Raw genomic sequence first — 18,213 nt, 5'->3', positions numbered from 1 at the left:
TGTTTGTTTAATCTGACCATCACTGCCAGCACCGCTAATACAGAGGCGATGACAAGGCCCGTGTCGGACCCGCAGCTGCAGGTGTGGGTCGTTGTTTGGACAGGGAGGTTACAGCGAACATAGGGCCCCGACGTGTTTGATCCTGGCTTTATCCTCTGTCAGCTACGTCCATGGACGGACCCTCGCCAGCACAAAGAACCCACAGTGAGACTACGAAATCCACCCCCCCGAGGAACGCTGTCCTTTTCTCATGAGCCTTCGGGAAGTGGTGCGCCAGCACTAGGCTTCCCTCCTTGCCCTCGTTTTATTTCAGTACTTCGCTAAGATCCTGCATCTGTTTTTCTCAGTCTTCTTTCAGTTCCAGTTGCAGTTCATCCTCTTTTATGGCTCACACCTGTCCAAAGAGAACAGTCTAAGAGCTGCCTCATCTAGCCATTGAAGCCACAGGATTCAAATTCAAAACCATTTCAAAATGCGTATACAGCTATTTTCGAGTTTCATCCTTGAATAATAGTGGAAATGTTCAGGACTAAGTTTTTATGAAGGATACAATGATAAAGATTGAATAGAGAAAGGTTACTTGAGGTGAAGGCTAGTGCCTTATGCAGTGAATTAGATTGACATTAATCAAAACAGAAGACAACGTGCTGGCAAAGAGCTACAATTCCAGGGGAGAGTTTGAGGTCATGCAGTTTGGCTGCTTGGCTGAAGACTGCATTTGAGTAGGCTGTGCTGTATAGTCTACATCAGGACCTTAAGTAACCCATCCAATCTGTTCCAATTTTTGAGCGTGGAAAGTGGTTACATAAGCTCCACATGTTGTCTCCTTTGGGACTTGTATCTATACTGAAGGGCTCTGGATCATGTTATTCACATATTCTTGGAATACAAATCTTCTCACTTGTAGTCTCCTACACTGTAGCGAGGCACTTTTTGTACAGTACTGTGTATCATTTTTGTATCATTATGTCATGTATTTTTTATATGACCCATCAGAGGGCACATGCTCCGGGATTTTTCCAAAAATGACACGGAATACCTTTTTTGTGCACCAGATGGCGGTTTGTTGTGAAGCAGGGAGGCATGATTCCGAATCCGATGTTGTTTTCGGCAGCACTTCTCGCAAACAGGGTATCACAAATTGCTTCATGATAAGGAGCAGGATAATATTGCAAAACATTAAATTTTAACAATTTATTAAATTATCCTCCTTCATGGTCGGAGTCAAATATAGCCCAGTTACAAAAGCAATTGCTTGCCCAACTGCATTACTGTCATCCCAGAGATGTGGTACATGATGACTGCCTGGAATTCCCAACCCTGGGTTCATGTTTTCAGTAAAACACAAGCCTCCATGGTCAAAATGGCAACTATATCAGCAAGGGACATATCTTGTGTTTTAAACAGAAGGATAATGGAACTGGAACAGCCACCCTGTACAATTCATTCTTCTAAGTTGGAGGTCTAAACCACTGCTAAGGTTGTGGCCATGGATTACCGCGTTTAATGTCTAACCGAAAGTTTAAACCTCTGCAAGGCTGTTGCGACAGACCCCAGGATTACCTACACCTCTGGATGCTTGCTGTGATCAATGATGGCGGCATGCTACTTTCTCCCCTCCGTGCTTATCTTCTCACAGTTTGTAGCGCAGGCAGCCGTGGAAGCGAAGCAGTTGGCAGCTCGCCATGTCCACCCACAAATTGCTTGTAAGTAGGCCAGCAGTGCTGACACTTAACGGGGGTCAGCGCTGCAAGAGACAATGGAAAATCACCCAGAACTTGAACTAAATGAGCCAGACTGTTTCTGGCTCAGCAGTGGAAAAGGGATTCTAGAAACATATAAAGAATGGCATCAGAAGGTACAATTATTATTGTTAATTTGTGACTATTTCCACATTTATACTTTACCATTTCTAACTGTTTAGAAACGCCATTTATTTCTCTGCATTCCATATGCAAAACCATTGTGTATTTGTGGCAATGCTCAGATCAGCTGTAGTTTGTCTTGTCATCATGACAACATACTATATATGTGTGTGTCAGTCATTATAACAAATCGCTTACCAAATTCATTTACAAGTTAGTGGGCTAGCTAGTAAAAGAAGCATTTCTATTGTTGAACACATTAATTAAGACAATGAAGAATGTTCATAGGTTTTTATGAAGTGTGACCTAAACATCTCCATGTGTCCCATAAACATGTCCAAAATAATTGTCCTATCCAGACATTGCAAGAGCAGAGGCATTTTATTAAAATCGTGTTGTTTTGGAAACCTTTGGCATTGTTCATGTCATGTTTATTCATTGTTTAGTTTGCACTGCGCTCCAATATTAGCTTCAAAAGTGACCTTTTTTGGAGAACTCCAAATGCCAGAAATGTTCACAATATTGTCTCTGCAGACTCTTGTAAGATGATCCATGGTCAGGCTGCCTGCAGCAGAGAAGCTGGCCTGCATGTTGAGTCTGAGTGGGGCTGTGTGAACTGCCTCCAGCTCTCAGCTGGATGCTAATATGTAATACAGTACTAAATGCATAAAACAGTGAAAGTTTCAAAGACTTTTGCCATATCAAATGTGACTTTATTCTGATTAGGACAGGCTATCATTTGAAAGTTATGTAGGCCTGCAGCATCTGGCCATGAGAAGTCCTATGGCTTAAACAGCTGGCTTCATATGTGTTCACCACCACGTGGGCCCTAATCAGGAATTTAGATGAAATGTAAAAATTAAAGCATTTCTGGACGTCATCTCTGAATCGAGATGCAACGTTGCAACAATCTCACAAAGATGTTTTTGAAAAAAAAAAAAAAAACAATGTCACAAAGATGTGTTTGCTAGGAGCTAGCCAAAGTGCAGCATCTTGTCAGCTGCTTAGTGTTGGATAACATATTTGTCATCACAACGTGCAATTCTGCATGTTTGTATTTGTCTTTGTCTTAAGCAATGTGAACTCTAGACACCCACTAGTAGAGGCAGATCATTAATACTAGGCTGCTGTGGTATACTTGCAGGAAAAATGCTTGCCAGCTGGTGTATCATAGCTTGTAGGTGTTTGCTGTGGCTTTCTCACACCCTTGTTGTGCATGTTACTGTAATGTTACAACAACACATACATCACAGTAAGATCAGTACAGTGAACAGTTAAAAGTGACAGTGAACAGTGAAAAACCTCTTATTAGCCATAACTTACTGATGGTAATTCATGTTGGCTGTCTCTGTTCAGATTTGTCTCGTAAAAGCACTTCTTTGTTAACCCTGCTTCACTTAGCCCTGCTTGTGGAGCAACTGCTGCCCCAAGTGGTCACTGTCGGAACAACAGGCTGGCTCCTACTTCACCCCTTGCTTAGCTCAGTTCGGTCAGAAAAGCCACTCTGTGTACAGTAGGAAATCAAGAGCTCTTGCTACTACATATGTCTCATGTTTCAAAAAATGCCCGCTAGTGTAGACAAAAAAGGAATGCCTTAAAGAAATTAGTCTTGGCTGGCCGAGTCGCTGAACATTACCGCGTTTAAGTTATTTACGAGAGCCATTACCCTGATTATTATTTCAACAATATCAAGCTATGCACTTTCAACGGCTGCCAGTTGGGGATTTTGATGTTGGGACAGCGTGGCAGCGCTTGCCAAGAGCACAGGAGAATGTCTGAGAGTTGCATCAGTGCTGGGGATGAGGGGGGAAGAAGGGAAAACAAACCCGACTTCAAAAGGGCTTTTGGCTCTGCAGAGGGGCCGCCGTTTCCTGGGCCCGGTCCCGTCGGCTGACCCTGCGGTTTGTGCTGCTTTGTGTGTCTCCCCCCTGCAGCCCCCACCGAGCCCCTGCTGTGTAAATTTGCCGACGGAGGGCAGAAGAAGCGACAGAGCCAGAGCAAATACCCGCAGAACGGACGGCCGTGGCACAGGGAAGGGGAGGTGAGTGCTGACTGTGCTGTCACTGGTGCTTTCCACGAGGTCCCCAGAGGGCATACATATATGTGTGTGTATATATATATATATATATATATATATATATAGATGGATAGATAGATACAAAGACAGGTAGATGGATACAGATATATAGACAGATATATAGATGGATAGATAGATTGTTTGATAATACAATTTGTGACATGGTAATTTATCTGCTACTCCATGTCAGTGTGCTTCCAATAAAAGAAATGGTTAAAGCACCCAGCAGAGCTCAGAGATGACAGGGGGGGTGTACCAGCCTTTAACCAGGACTTGACATTTGGGCTTGGCACACGGCCTGCCATTCAACCCCCTGCTTTATTCCCACTTACTTACTGAGGCCGCCAATGGTTAAATACCAAGCACAGTCCCTCACAGCACCACGCTGGAATTACGTAGTGCACAGAGAATTCCACTCTGTGGGCAGCAATATAATGATGTCCTTAATAGGGGATCGTTAGGAGCCGTATTTGGTTGCTTTGGGGGGGTCTAAATTTAGCCAGACAAGCAGTTGTTAATATGAGGTAGAGAGGGGGGTTGGAGGAGGCTGGCTGTTTTTTTTCACCTTTGCGTTTAGAAAAACAGAGGTTCTGTCAATGCCTGTCAAACTTAGGTCGCTGCACAAATCTGATTACTAAGCCAAAGCGCCCCACTGGTTATGCTAGCAGATGTTAACAGCTGTGTGACAGGGTTCCCAGATCACTAATAGCGCAGCGCTTGGCTTGTCGACTCTCACACAGCGCACGCACAAAGCGAGACGAGGCGGTTCATGTCGGATGAAGGTAGTCAGGAGGGGTATGAAGCGGATTTGGAGGGTGGGGAAGATGTCAGGTTGCTCAGACGAACAAAAGCAGAGCTATTGTACGTTCTGCCATCAGCCATTTCTCATTTTTCCTCTTACACAGGGACTACAATAAGCATCTGCTCTGCCTTAAAGCATGCATCACGCACACCTACATTTATCTGTGTCTCTTCAAAGGACCTCTTTTGACCTTTGACACTTGAGCAAAGACTAAAATGACAAGAATCTTACCCTCAATACAGACCTACATTACCATGCTCGCACACGCACATACACACACAGACAAACACACGTATACACACAGATAACATTTAGTTAGTATCATTAACTAGAAATTAAACCAAAAAGATCAATTAAAAAATCGTATTAGAAATAAATATGAAAAGGAAGCCAATATTTTAAATAAAAACTGAAGGTAATTGAAACCCTTGCATTCAGATGTCTTTAGATTATCTTATGCTTTGTTTAGCTAACTATTTGATTCATTGAATCATTTTTTAATTGACCACTTATTTTGTTTTGAGAAGACTCTGTGCATTTTTTAAACTGGCCGATAGGCAAAGTCTTCAATTTTTAAAAGCTCAAATTCTGCATTTATAGTTAGCTACCTAGTTTGACTCAAAGCCATGAGTGTTTGACAGGAAAGGCTGGGACATTACTGAGGGAAAATATAATTAGTCTTTGAACACTGTTGAGCTAATGTTATGTGTGCATATCACTGTATTATGTATATTAATTTAAAAGAATACTCTGATTTTAATATGCAATTATTTACCTATTTTGTAAAATTGCTACAAAACATATGTCACCTGCAATATGAAAACTATAGCTGACTATAGGTAGTAGGTAGCATGTTAGCTATAAGCGTGATGGGATGTTGTGAATTCTGCAGTGTATTTTTTATGTAAACCATACGATAAATATTTTAACTGTCAGAAACAAAAGGAATGGAATAAGCTTAGTGCTAGGCTGAAAGTTATTTATGTCTAAACGTGAACAAACAATATTTGGGTTCCACTGCATAGTGTGAGTTAAAATGTTTCTTTAGTTTCTTTCATCTTGAAGATTAGAACTGTCAAACTTACTCAGAGGAGTTTCTTTCCTTTTCCATAAAATGAAGGTGTTTTGAAATATTAAAAATATACCTTTTGTGATCAACAAATGGAACAGATCTGTGGTATTTATCGGTCAGTTGCACATGGAAAGATGTGAAAGCACATGAAAATAGAAAAAAGTAAAAATAAAGAGTGTTCAATGCCAATGCGGTCACTGCCAATGACAATTTTTTATAATTATTATTTATTTATGATCCCTTTTGGTGCTGTGGTGCATTCTTGACTAAATAAAATGACTAAATAAAGTCTTTCAAACTGCAGAAGACCCAAAAACTGCAATAGAATGGAATTAAAATCAGAGACTGAAATACAGACGGTCTCCAAAGAACTGAAATAAAATAGGGAAACTAAGCTGAAATTGAGCTTTGTGACAAAAATAGCATGGATATTTGTAAAGTACACACACACATGCACACACAAGCAAAGACACTCGGTTCTCTGTTGAGAGGAATTCAGTGAGAAAACCACATCACTGTCTTCCGAGAGAGATCTCACAGATGTTTGTTTGCTGGAGTCCAATGCATCATGGATGCCCTGGATTTCTCAGGGAGTTACACATGTTCCTGCAGCTGTTCGTAGACCTGCACTTATATTAAGTTATTTTGGGATGTTTCCCCACCATAGATTGGGTCAGCTAAACGCAACAATGTGCAGTGCTCAGGCCAGGCATTTGCAAAGCCAGTGCTCAGACAGGGGTTGGGGGGGAGGGGAGGGAGGGGGGGAGACAGGTAGCAGGGCCACACATCTCCTATTGATTGTTTGTTTCGATTGGATATATGGGGCGGGTAAACATTAACTAGGTTAATTGAGAGCATTTCCGTTCTCTTTGCCCGCAAGTCTCCCAAGAAATACAGGACGCTGTACTCAAAATCTGCCATTCACAGCAACTTTTTAAAAGGGTAAAAATCCCTCCTTTGAGAGCACTTGCATGAATGCAGATGGCAGATTGCTGCATGCAGGTTATTCTAAACAGGAGAGGGCCTGGCCTTTATTACGACCTGAGATCAGCTGAAACCCAGCACAGGGATACACTGATTAATGCTAGCTCCGCACATAGAAAGTGCATTTGTATGCAGCGGTACGCGGCGGTAGCCTTACTTGTGAGCCTCTTGGCCTCCTGCCACGTGCAAATATTTCAACAACTAAGCCAATGCATCTGACAAGCTAGATGCCCGTTCAGAATGTAAGTAGGATAGATACGCGATGTGTGTGAGACAGAACGACCTGTGCCCATTCTGCAGCATGAATCGGTCGAGAGAGTGACATTCACTAATCAATATTCTGAGAAAGAACGATCGGGAACGTGCCACAGTGCCACAAAGCAAACCACATCCCAAATGTGGTGTGTGTGTGTGTGTGTGTGTGTGCGCAGAGGGAATGGGCTGTTTGTAAAAAGGAAAATTCATGACCCCAGCATTTGTAATTAACCTCTGCCGGCCATGAGCTCAGCTGCAGTATTTCTTGAATGGTGTTGAAAGCATGGTCTTCTTTATGCCATGTTTTTATGACTTTTCCACATTTCTGTGGCATGAAGCATCTTAGCATATAAACACAATCCCTGGACACGACACCACTGTCGGGCTGTTACTGTAACTTGCCTCTTCACCGCCAAATGTCAAGCAGAGGCCAAAAAGCCTTTTACTGAGATTTCATGGGATTGTGAGATTGTATCAATATTGCAATTTGATATGTGCGTTCATTTATTAAAATCTTTGTAGCCTGATTTGCTTATATAAATGGTTAATCCCTGTTTGTTTCCTGTTCTTCTTTGCAGACTGGTATGGCGTTGACCTTTGATCCTGCCATGCAGAATGGGTAAGACACTCCTCCAGTCCAGCCAGTACATCTCCCTCATAATAACATCCCACAATGCATCTTTACTGTTATACTTGCCTGTAAACATATGGCCCTGCAGCTTTCATCTGTCTGATGGCGGAAGTTAAGGTAATTTAGGTAAGTTAAGTGAAGCTGTGTCTGCTTCTAGGAAAAGCAGGTGTTGCGCGATGTTGAAAGAGATGTTGTCTTTTGGATGAGAAAAGGCGATCCTGACTGACTGGTTGTTAAAGATCCCATGGCAAAGATTAGGGCATGTCCAGTGTCCTCTCACTATTCTTAATGTTGCCAACGAATCATTCCCATGGTCCTTATGATGGAGTCGCTTGAAGATCATGCAAAAATTGAAACACTTGGTCATGCCCACTAGAAGCTCAGCTTTAGATAAAGAGAACTCTCTCTTGTGTTGCTAATACCCCTGTATGGTATCCAGCTGCATGGGGTCTCTTAGTAAAGTGTTGATTGTCTGCACCTGGCCCTGAAATAGCCCATATAGCATGTGCAGGCACCCTCCAGTACAAAAATAGAAGACTCCAAATAAGTACAATATGCTAATAGTGATAATTAGATTCACCGTGGGACGTGGCAGGTGTATGCAATAGGGCTACAGGGATTCGACGGGGTGGGACAGATCATCATGAACAACTGTCACTGATAATCTTGCTCTGTCTAACGTCTTCCTTTTCCTGTTTTGGGGTTCCATATCATAAGTCCAATGCAACTTTTCTAATGTAATTTTTATAGAAATGTCCACATGGAAACAGGAAGACCTCTCACTAACGGCAACATGTGTGGTTCACTCCCTGCTTAGAAGGCTCTCATTCTCTGCTCCCCAAAACACCACAGGATGCATAAATGCATCTGTGATTGTATATAAAAATAGCTATGCCAGCAGCATGCCAAAAAGACACCCAAATGACAGAAGCACCCAAAAGACAGAAGGTACCGGTACATCTGCCTCTCCCAGTCAGTGTGCTGTTTCTGTCTCCATCCCCTCTGTATTTTTGGGATCCAATGCCTCGGAGGAAGGTCCGTATTGCACAGCCTCAATCCTCAACCATATTGGTATTTTTCTTTCACAGTAGAGTTGCCAGGTCTGTGGTTTTTTTTTCCGGCCGAGCTGGGCTACTCTTTACCACTGCACAAATAGGGATTTTTTGTTTGTGGTGAGTTTCAAATTTGTCCCCACCAAATTGGGTTACTTTGTATAGCAGATCATTGGACAGCCACATGTTTGAAGTGTTTGCTACGCACTTGCATTTTGTTGACTGACACTGATGTAGAGAATGCGCTGCACAGATCCATATATCTTTGTGTTACATGGTTCTGTCATTCCAAGAATTAGTGTCTGTTCAGGCAGGTGATGTAAAGATCAGTTGATTTGTGCAGCACCTGAGTTGAGCTGATGCCCTTGACCTGGTAGTTGGTGTTCATGTTGCGTGTCTGTAGGTCCTCAATCTTAAACTATCCTCAAGCAGCCAGGATCAGCCAGCATCAAGCATCAGACCTAAAATCTGAACCAAGGTCATGCTGTCATTTTTGGGTTAGTCAGAATAATGTGTACTAATTACTAGTTACTATTAATGTCTTAAAATGGAGATGCATGTAACGCAGGCACTTACATGTATATATTTAATAACCAACTTTGTGCCCCAATTTGTCTGCAATACAGAAGGTCTGGAGCTTCACTGTTGTCATTTTGGATTTCTCGGATAGCATCTCAGAAATATCCATAATATTGTTTTTATGGTTTTCAGTCATGTTTGGCGTACTTCAGGGCTGGTTATGAGTGGATTTACACTGGTTTTCTTAATATGCATCTAGCAGCCCTGTTTCACACGACATAAAGCAGTGCACAATTTACAAAACTGACTGTGCAAGTTAACATTAATCTCTCTCATAAAAAGAGTACTTTAGAGGAATTATAAGTAAAGATCCATAACTCCATAAATAAAGAGCAGTGTCTAATGTTATGACTGTGGGTTATAAACCCACGCTGCACAAACATTAAAATAGTCTTTCACCAAGAAAACAGGCTCCCAGTCTGAGCTCACTGAAGGGCTTAACTTCATGCTCATAGAATATTAGCAAAACATTCCAGCCATGTTTTTCCCCTTCAAAAATCGTCATATTTTTTCACAATTCAAAAAACAATACTTTGCTAATGGGGAAATGAATGGGCAGTGGAACCCTGGAAGTGCCGTCGTTAAGCAGCTGCTAAGAAAGTAACTCTTTACCAGCATATACACCGCAATCCTAGCTTCTTTTGGTGAGCTGAATGCTATCCGGGACACAGTGAACTGAAATGAGTAAATATTACACTGAAAGAGAGGATAAAATCCACATCCGCAGATAAATTTTGAACAATATCATACAATAACTAGTTCGTGATCTCCCAAGTGCTGAACTCAACAGTTTTTAGTGGCAAGGCTTCTTATAATGCATTGAGTTCCTTCAAATACTGTTGATTCATGTCAGCCAGCCAATATCTACACTATGCAGCTTTTTCTGGCCTAATACTCGGGGTGAAAATATAGAATATCCTATCCTATCTTTATATATATAAGCAAGGCACACTTGAATCTGATAAAAGCAGACTTTGGGGATCAAGAAGCCATCTAAGACTCCATAAAACTTTAATGCTTTTTACAAAATACAATATTTCTTGTTATGTCTGGTTGAAGCGAGGCGTGAGATGAAAAAATGTGGAGGCAGTCCTCAGGCAGTGAGTTATTACAAAGAGGACACACCAAGTGAGGCCTTCGACGTGTCCGTCTATAAACAGGAATCTCTCCATCTGCGGCGTGGAAATGAAAGTTGTCAGGCGGGGAATGGAGAACCTGGTCTGCCTGACCCCGTCAACGGTGGCTGGCGACTGTGCCGCGCGAGATTCAGGTCATGCTTAAGGGTGCTTGCTCGCTTCGAAGGGATCTTCGGCTGGCCTCTCAGCTTTGAAGTCAGCAGCACGTGCGCGCACCAGCTGCCGTTAGCTTTGAAGAGGAAGGGCGGTTGGTAATTGGTTTGCGGTTCAGCCACAATCTTGTTAACCTCCGCTAATCATATGCACAAACGATTGCGTAGCTAAATTGAGCATTTTTGGTGTTGTTCAGGAAGGAACAAACAATAAATTAATGGTCACTTGCTGTGACTGATTTGTCCATCAGATGCTCTGAGCTTCTCTCTTCCTGTGTACACTCGATTCTTGACAGACTTCAAAGAGGTAGTGCTCTGTAAACCATGACATAAATGACATAAGGAAACTTAGAATTGTACATGTGAACACGACCTGAGATGGCTTCCTTCAGCTGCATGCAGTTCCCTTAACCGAGTCCATCAAGGACAGCCCGCTTATGACAGCCATGATGTTGTTTGTCCATACTGAAATCGCTTAAATGCAGGGGATTTTGAGGTGTCTGTGGGGTTGCTCCTACTGGAGGATTTCCATTCTAGTTGCCTATAAATTGCAAAGTACTACAGCTAAACCAAACCAAGCTGTGCAAGTATGCGATAACTGGTGCGGTACAGAAGGTAGGCTGTAACAGAATGGCATTTTTTCTTAACCCAGCCATCTTATGTTCTTCCATTGCTGTGGAAGGAATGTCTAGAATGAGATAAAATACAACAGTGAGGTTTTTTGGGCTAAGACACATACAAGGGCAAAGAGTGTAGCTTCTGTTCGCTGACAGTGAGGTCTAAAAGGTGGTAGCGGTAGCAACAGTGCAGTTTCCCCCCTCTGGCTTTAAAGGTGAGGTCTAAGAGGTAGGAAGTGTTAGTTGTGGGAATAATGCTTTATCTAGTCTTCGACAGTGTTAGCGAAGAGGTAGGAGGTGTTAGTTGTGGGAACAGTGCTTTATCTTGTCCTTAACAGTGTGAGCGAAGAGGTAGGAGGTGTTAGTTGTGGGAACAGTGCTTTATCTTGTCCTTAACAGTGTGAGCGAAGAGGTAGGAGGTGTTAGTTGTGGGAACAATGCTTTATCTAGTCCTTAACAAGTGTGAGCGAAGAGGTAGGAGGTGGTAGTGATGGCAGCGGTGCGGTTTCCCCCAGCTACTTGACAGGTCTCTCCCTGTTCTCCCTCCCAGGTTCTACTCCTCGCCGTACAGCATCGCCACGAACCGTATGATCGCACAGACATCCATCACTCCCTTCATCGCTGCCTCTCCTGTCTCCACATATCAGGTGAGTGACGCCTGGAGTCAGGGAAGGTGGGAGGGTGTTAAGGGAGGCAGGTTGGAGAGCTTCTCATTGGACAGAGGGAGGAAATGGGCGGTCCAATGAGCAAAGGCGCATCCATGGACCAGAGAGGAAAAGCAGAGCCAAAACAGAGATATTTGCTGCCTGACAAAAGTCTTCTCTGCTCTGCTTACCACAGAATTGTTACACACTAAAGTTAGGAATTGCATTTTATATGTACCTCTTCACAGGGGTGATTTTTGGATGGCTTCTAAAATAGGACATACATGGTTTAAAAAGTACACAGAGATCCAACACAACACTCCAGCACATTGTCAGCATTCTAAATGAATGTCATGTTTTGCAGAATGCAGTATATTTGGAGAACAGAAACACCATAACTGATGCTTTTCTGCTTTCACCCTATAGTATAGATGCCCTTCTGTTCCCTCTCACACTCATGTACTGTATACCCCGCTAAAGGCTACATTCATTTATGTGGTATTTATTTATGCATTCACACACAGATGGCAAGCCAGAAGCTTTAAATGAGTATCGGACTTTCTACATGTTTTGGAATTGAGATGTGTTGTGCATCTTTGAAATGTTGTTCCACATACTTACCGAGACTGCCCCTTACGTGAGATAACGTTTTCTGAAAGGTTTGCAAGCATTTATACTCTGCGAATAAATGTGAAAATATCATGGGAATTGTTTAGTTTGAAATGTATTTTCAGGAATTATACAAGTTGGTAACCTTCCAGAGTGGCCCTTATCTAAAGGGCGTTTTGTGCTGTGAATCTTTCTTTTGGGCAAAAGATTTATAACGGTCCATTTTTTTCTTGCTTGCGCTGTGATATGTGCCCCCATTTAACATTGAATTTGATTGTAATGTTGGATATGACATCTACCCCCCCTTTCAGGCAACACTGACGGTTTTTTCGCTTGACTTTGAGCGTGGCTGATTAAAACCCAGGTCCAGCCCTTGAGATGGTTACCAAGCACCCTGTAATCCTCGTTCCGAAGGCTTCCCAAATTGATTTAGCAAAAAACAATGCGGAGGCTTTGTGGAATATTAATCCTTGCAGTTGCAATATCAGCGCGGTTTCCTGTAATACTGCCCTTCAGTGAAAAAGCACTCACAAGGTTAGCCCTTCATCTTCAGTTTAGCGACGAGGCAGACAGCCACCGGCACAAACAGGAAAGAACATTCAGCTTCTCCCCTTCATAATTTGCAAATTGGGGAGTGAAAAATGAGAACCATTTCTAATGCTATCGTTCTCATTGCTATTAATGTATTCAGTGTTTGTGGTTATTAATGTTCATAGCACATTCATATGCTAATGTATTTAAGACCGTTTATGTTTCTCTGCGTAGGAAACCAAGGCCCAGGTGAGCTTTATGTGTTTCAGGGTAATACTTCCTTCTTTTGAACAGTCATTAATAAGTCATTAATAACCCCTTAACTAACCCTTTATAAAGCAAGGGAATGAGGAAAGAGGGCAAACAGAAGCACAAACAGGAAACTGTATTCAATGCCTCATCTTCATAATTAATTGCATTTGGTGTCAACGATAGGAAGGATGAAAAAGACGGGCATAATACATTTGAAAAACAGATTTTAACTCATTCTGAGCAATTTAAAATGTGTTTGAATGTCATGAGAAATTGTAGCAGCTCACATAAAGTGTTATAGAGGCAACAAGCTTGTCTGCATACTGTAATAACTCCCAGAGTATTCACTCATTAATCTACTAATTATAAAACTAATTAATTTGCATTATATTGCATTACATTTACATTAACATTAACATTTACATTATAATTAGGGAATTTTACCTGCTTTAATAGATTTATTAGTATTTTATGTATGTGTCTTTATGTTTGATTAGAAGGCCTAAAATAAAATTAATGTCTTTAAGCATGATATTTCTTTAGTTCATTTAATAACATAGATACAACTTTAAGGGCAGTTAATTATCCATTAATACTTCTTACCTTGTATGAGGAAAGGGTTTGTAGATAATTGGGAGTGAACAAACTCTTATTAAATATAAGTGAAGATTGTTTGGGTCTTCACCTGTGAACAGCTTCAATACATATGTGTTATTTTGTGGAGTCATATCTAGTTTGAAAATAAAATTAATGACTGGTCTTAACATGGCAATAAATGTTTGTCAGCAAATGTTTTTCATTAGTTAATTTACATTTAATGCCCTCTGCACACAATCCCCATAAACAGTAATGATAAATCGTGTGATAAGTGATAAATTAAGTCCACTTGAAGCGTAATAGCATGCACAGTAATGGCTAGACACAAGGCCATGCTTCATCTTGGCACTCACAAACAGGGGGAAAAAAAGTAAAGTGCAATAATTCTGTTTAATGTCACTTGGAAACCTCTTTTTAATGAAAACCCACCAAAAAGAATGCTGTTTTTTATTTCTTTTTGCACTGGGGAAAAATAGGAATGTTTTATAATGAAAGCATATTTCTTGCTTCACGATACTGGCTAAATTTAAGCAGTTGTAGAATGGAAACAAATGGGGAGATCAGGGTTTTTGTTTGACTGAGAAATGTGTTCTTTCATTACGGTTTAATGGCAAAGGATGTGCAAGAGGTCAGGCCTTCTATAGAGGGATCAGCAGAGAGACTAACAGTCGCAGAATGTGGGGATGAAATGCTCTGAATCCAGGCCTTTGTAGTGCACCCCACACACAGACAAAAAAAATCACATTTGCAAGCTCATTCCAGGAAACAGAACAAATGCAGTTTTAGGAAATGTAGTTACTTACATTAGGAAATTGCCTTTAATTGAATGCTAAAGAGGGGTTGAGAATGGGACTGGGCTTTGAGGATGATGTTGTAACACTGCTCTTCATTAGACTATTGCATTCAACCTCCATCATGTATGTCTGTCCCTGGAGAGGGTGGGGGGGGGGGGGGGGGGGGGGAGTTGGGGGTCACTTTGAGGGGAAAAGCATCAAAAGCTCACTGAAGCTCCACACAGCAGCGCATTACTCCGTCTGACGGACCTGGTGTGGGAGGGTGAGAGGAAGGTGAACTCCAACAGAACATAAAAATTGGATAGAAGGGAAAGTCATCAACATTTTAAAAATTAAATTAACGCAAAAAACTCTAATGCCTAGTAGAAGTAGTAATACAATTATTCTCTTTACCAATGAACAATATTTCACCCACAGGTCCAAAGCACGTCGTGGATGCCTCACCAACAGTATGTTATGCAACCAACAGTAAGTCATTATTATTGTATTATTAATTAATAATATTATTAATAATACATGTCTTTTGTTTGCTTTGGAGAGGTTTGGGGTATTAGAGCACGTGAAACATTGATAAATGGAGCCTACATATGAAATGGTTTTGCTGTAATTTAGCCATTGTTCTTCAGTGTTATATTTTAGGACTTGTAAAGGCTGAAATGTTACAAGCAGGCACAAGCAAATCTATTCTAGGGCCTCTTTCATCAAACATTTGTATGCACAAGATATGGTGCACGCTCTCACTGTCACAGAAAATATGTGATTTATCATAAATAGCTGCAGAGACGTCCGCTCTTGATTGTGCACTCTTGAAGAATGGTGCTGCAGGGAAGATGAACAACCCAGTTTAGAAGTGATGGGGAATTAACACGGTCCACTTGCAGGAGAGATAATTTGTCCTCATTGTCAGATAATATTATGGACAAAATCCCACGTACGGCAAATATCAAAAATCTTGCTTGTAAGTTTCACTCAACAGACAACAGAACTGCTTCATTTTTAACCATCCCACACCCACCCACACACACACACACCCTCTTCCCTACTGTGACCATTACCACCTAGTCTGCACAGTTCAGTTACCCTCAATCACTGTGTAATCTCTCCCCAGTAGGGACTCTCCACAGAGCACGCCCATCAGAACCAGAGCTAGCAGCATAGATGTAGGAGTGTGCATGTGAATCTGTGTGTGTGTGTGTGTGTTGTGAGAGGTCTGAGTTGGCCCTTCCCTGTCTTCAGTAACTGTGTGTCTGGTCTACCCTTAATCCTGGGCAGTAAGATTGGATTGGGTAGGATGGGTGGGGTGTATCTATGCAGGTGGGGCTAGAAACATTCATTAAAATAGTTCATTAAAATTCATTAATTACCTTTATTTACCATTAACTCTTCATTAATAGTTCATTAATATATAACCATTTTAGGTTGTTGGAGCTTGAGTATGATGCCTAAGTGTTGCTTGGGTAAGTGCAGAGGTGGATGCACTAGAAACGTGTGAACTTCTGGGCTCACGTTTGGATGCATTCCGGTTACCATTGGTTTCAGCGGCACATTCTATTTCAGAGAGAAATGAACTCGTTGACCATTACCCCAAGATAATTAGATTCTAGATTCTTGACAGTCAACCAAAGACCAATCCAGGATTTAATTCATCAAACCATGAAATTAACTAATTAACTACTCAGGGTGCCAAAAAACACTGCACGGTCACCAAGAAAATGGAGTCAGCCTTGAAATCGTGCCCTGAAATGTCATCGGTGCTGAAACCATGTCAGCTGGTGCCCTGGTCTGGGGTAATGCTCCACGTTCGATGATCCATCTGAGCACAGCACGCACATCTGTCCTTGAGATCTCACTGCGATGTGTTGTGCGGTACTGGGCCGTGTGGCCTGGACCAGAGTCCAGTGTTCCGGACCCTTCTGTTCCCTGTGACACAGGCCATGCGGCCTCCCATTCCGGCAGTTTCTTATAATTACGATTTCATCACATGGTTACTGGACTGGCCTTGTCCCCAACCAGCTGTCACACCGGCGTGTTGATCACTGCGCGGAATCTGTCACAGGCTGTGTATGGACATATGTACATGCGAGTGCCCTATTCCCCTATGCTGATATTCCACACATTAAAACCAATCTACCATGTTGGAGCATGGCTCATGTCATATGTAGAGTATGCCAAGAGTGGACCTGGGTAGAATTGCTGGTGTGGGCCCACCTTATGGAGCAGTGGTTTGGATATAAACTTTATAACTAAAAGTTGGTACATTTGAATTCCACATGGATCAGTGATGCAGTAGGCTTGAGCAAGGCGTTTAACCTTAGTCACCACAGCAAACATCAAGCCATATACTATAAATGGATAGGTTAGTAAATTATGTGTATCACCTCTTATAAAGGTGTCTGCTAAGCAAATACACTACATGATTTAATTTGCGTAATGCACAGAAGCGGTGGAGCATATCAGGAAAATAGAGCTCTGTCCTGTTCCTGCAAAACCAATTTAAAGCATCTGGGGCTTGCAGAAAACTTTGTTTCATTTGTAAGTGATGGAATGGGATGTAAAATGCTGATATGTTCTTTCACACGAGGGCTTAGTGCTAGATTTATTCAACTGAATTCCCTAGCTACAAAATATGGTTAGGCGAGGGCATTGTTCATGCTAAACTTTAAAGCACATTCATTTGCACAAAACAGTGGGCAATTTGTGATCCTTCAGTGCTGAAACAATGTACAATGGCTCATACCCTTGACTAATAGATCTAAACATTTTTGAACCTGCACAAAATCGGAGCTCCATTTGAACACAAAAATTTAGAATGATATTCACAAGAGGGTGGGTAAATCCAGACCCTGGAGTTCATAGAGTGTTTGATCAGGTCTAATTGAATCTAGTTTACTTTTCCAATGGTCAGCATTTCCCTGCAAGCAGTGTGCATTAATAAAGACAGCATATTGTTAACCAGGAATGAGCAAGAAGTCGAGTTTTGGTCGCTCAGCTACATGGCACGGTCTCCTCTCATTTTAATCTTTCATTTTGTTGTTAGGTCACATAAATCGGCATCAGCCCCTCACACAGTGTAGTGATAACTAGTGCACACATGGACCAGTGAAACGTTTGGACAGATTTACTCACAGAAGGGTTCATTCTTTATTTTTAGTTCTTCCACATTTTAGAATAATAGTAAAGACATCAAAACTATGAAATAACACAAATGGAATTATGCAGTGACCAAAAAAGTATTAAGCAAATCAAAACTATTTCACATTTTAGATTCTTCAAAGCAGCAAAGATATTACATACATAGACATCAACTTCACTATTTATATTTGACTAACAAACACATTTCAAGCGTTTAAGGATAAGTCTTTAGATAAAAATGTATTTGAATCCATGTTTCCCACTGTCTTAATCATCCAAACATTTGCCTGGCACTGTATATAAGTGCACACTCACTCCACCCTTCTCTGGCCGAGGCTCCTTCAGACTGCGGTATCAGTGCCAGCGCTTTGTCTTTGAGTAGCGGTGCTCGGGTGTCTGTGTTTCAGCCAGCCACAGATCAATAGGCACAGG

At 41.7% G+C, this 18,213-nt stretch overlaps 1 protein-coding gene across 1 annotated transcript in view; it reads left to right on the top strand.

Annotated features, from left to right (window-relative positions):
* Positions 1–18,213, top strand: part of LOC118796265 (RNA-binding motif, single-stranded-interacting protein 3-like) — a 155,460-nt gene that overhangs the window by 122,233 nt on the left and 15,014 nt on the right. Inside the window, exons 7-10 of the mRNA XM_036555068.1 lie at positions 3,800–3,906; positions 7,634–7,674; positions 11,773–11,869; positions 15,067–15,117. Of these exons, the coding sequence (XP_036410961.1) occupies positions 3,800–3,906; positions 7,634–7,674; positions 11,773–11,869; positions 15,067–15,117 (296 nt within the window). The remainder of the gene's footprint in view (positions 1–3,799; positions 3,907–7,633; positions 7,675–11,772; positions 11,870–15,066; positions 15,118–18,213) is intronic.

This window comes from Megalops cyprinoides, chromosome 21 (genome assembly GCF_013368585.1).
Source record: "Megalops cyprinoides isolate fMegCyp1 chromosome 21, fMegCyp1.pri, whole genome shotgun sequence".
NCBI classification, from domain to species: Eukaryota; Metazoa; Chordata; class Actinopteri; order Elopiformes; family Megalopidae; genus Megalops; species Megalops cyprinoides.
The sequence above is the reverse complement of the archived record's forward strand: the minus strand, read 5'-3'. Positions and strand labels throughout refer to the sequence as shown.